The sequence below is a fragment of the Octopus bimaculoides genome, chromosome 13, assembly GCF_001194135.2.
Source record: "Octopus bimaculoides isolate UCB-OBI-ISO-001 chromosome 13, ASM119413v2, whole genome shotgun sequence".
NCBI lineage: Eukaryota > Metazoa > Mollusca > Cephalopoda > Octopoda > Octopodidae > Octopus > Octopus bimaculoides.
Genome location: NC_068993.1, coordinates 43,119,530 through 43,121,092, shown reverse-complemented (window position 1 = coordinate 43,121,092; position 1,563 = coordinate 43,119,530). Strand labels below are relative to the sequence as shown.

The following is a 1,563-nucleotide window of genomic DNA, read 5'->3' as shown; positions in this document are numbered from 1 at the left end:
ATATATATATATATATATACATATGAAGTAAATATAAATACAGAATAAGAGAATAAAAGTTTAAATAACGAAACTCTCAGTCTTACATATACCGATGGGTATATTATATATTAGCATCTCTCACACAAGGTTGTGCGGGAATGTTCATAGGATGACTATGAAAGCGTGATGTTAGAGTTGAGAAATCTTGCATGCATTAATTTCATCTCTTATTAGTTATTGCATTGTTTCATTCCAGGTAAACTGACATTTGTCTGTTCAAAGAAGACTTCAAAAATAACTTGTAGCGACTTCTCTTGAAAATCGACAAAATTTGCCGCGTCGGTGTTATCACGAAGCTTCAGAAAAGGGTTTAACCCTGTAAAACATTCATGCTGAAATGGTTACTGTATTAGAGGATGACGCTCCAGCTTTATCAACAGTGCAAAAGTGGGTAGGTATATTTAGGAGAGAAAGGGAGAGTCTTGAAGATAACGCAAGGTTTAGACGTCCTGTAACTGACACCACCGATGAAAACATTTACTGTGTCCCCTACATGCTAATGGACGACAGGCGATTGATTATAAATCAAATAGCCAATGCTATTAGCATATCTTGTAAGAGAGTTGAGAATACTGTGCACAATGAACTCGGCGTGACAAGAATGTCTGCTCGGTGGGTGCCACGTATTCTGACAATTGGTCAAAAGTGCACCAGGCTGATCACATCACGGGAAAATTTGACATTATTTGAGGAAGATCCTGCTGGTTTCCTTGAACGTTTCCTTGAGCCAAAGACGAAGAGACAATCCATGTAGTTGAAACAACGGTCCTCACCTGCTTCAAAAAAGGCCAAGGTCGTTTCATCAGTAGAGAAAATGATGGCCTCATTTTTTTGGAATGCTAAAACATTCTGTTCATTGACTACCTTAAAAGGTTTACACCATCAATGGAGAGTACTATGCTGAGGCAGTTCCGAAAGGTTATCAACAACAAACGGCCGGGGAAACTGACGGAAGTGTTCTTGTTTCATCAGGAAAATTCTCTAACATACAAGTTCTTCGTTTCAAAGGTTGCTGTGCATGACTGTAGCTTTAAACTGGTTGGTCACCTTCTCTACTCTCCTGATTTGGCCCCATTTGATTATATTCTGTTCCCTAACACGAAAAAACTTGTCTGGGAACTGGTATCGCAGTGATGATGACGTTCATATCTGCTGTTGATTAACATTTTGACCAACAGAGTGAAAGCTTCTTTACTAATGGGATCCAAGCACTGCAACACCAATGGAAGAAGTATGTGGACCACAACGGAGACTATGTTGAAAAATAAACCTTATTTGGTCACATTCCATGAGAGTATTTTGGTCAGATACTCTGTTGACGCTGGGAAAGCGGAGTCCGTGGAACGCCAGGCAATATTTCTTCTTGAGATGTTGTCCCTATGTTATGTGTTCAAATATCATCACTATCAATTTTTTTTCTTTTTTGTTTGCTATTTATTTTCCCCAAATCGGTAAAATAAGATACCATTGAAGCACTGGGTTCGATATAATCGACTGTACGAAAATTTCGGGCCCTGAGGC

The 1,563-nt window shown here is 39.0% G+C and overlaps 1 protein-coding gene across 1 annotated transcript; it reads left to right on the top strand.

Annotated features, from left to right (window-relative positions):
* Positions 1–379: 379 nt before the first annotated feature.
* LOC128249249 (uncharacterized) lies at positions 380–796 on the top strand. Its single transcript, XM_052972253.1, has one exon. The coding sequence runs from the start codon at positions 380–382 to the stop codon at positions 794–796; it is 417 nt and encodes a 138-aa protein (XP_052828213.1).
* Positions 797–1,563: the final 767 nt, after the last annotated feature.

Bases quoted from the DNA above. Each gene is read 5' to 3' on its own strand.
- LOC128249249 (XM_052972253.1), top strand. From the start codon at position 380: ATGGTTACTGTATTAGAGGATGACGCTCCAGCTTTATCAACAGTGCAA.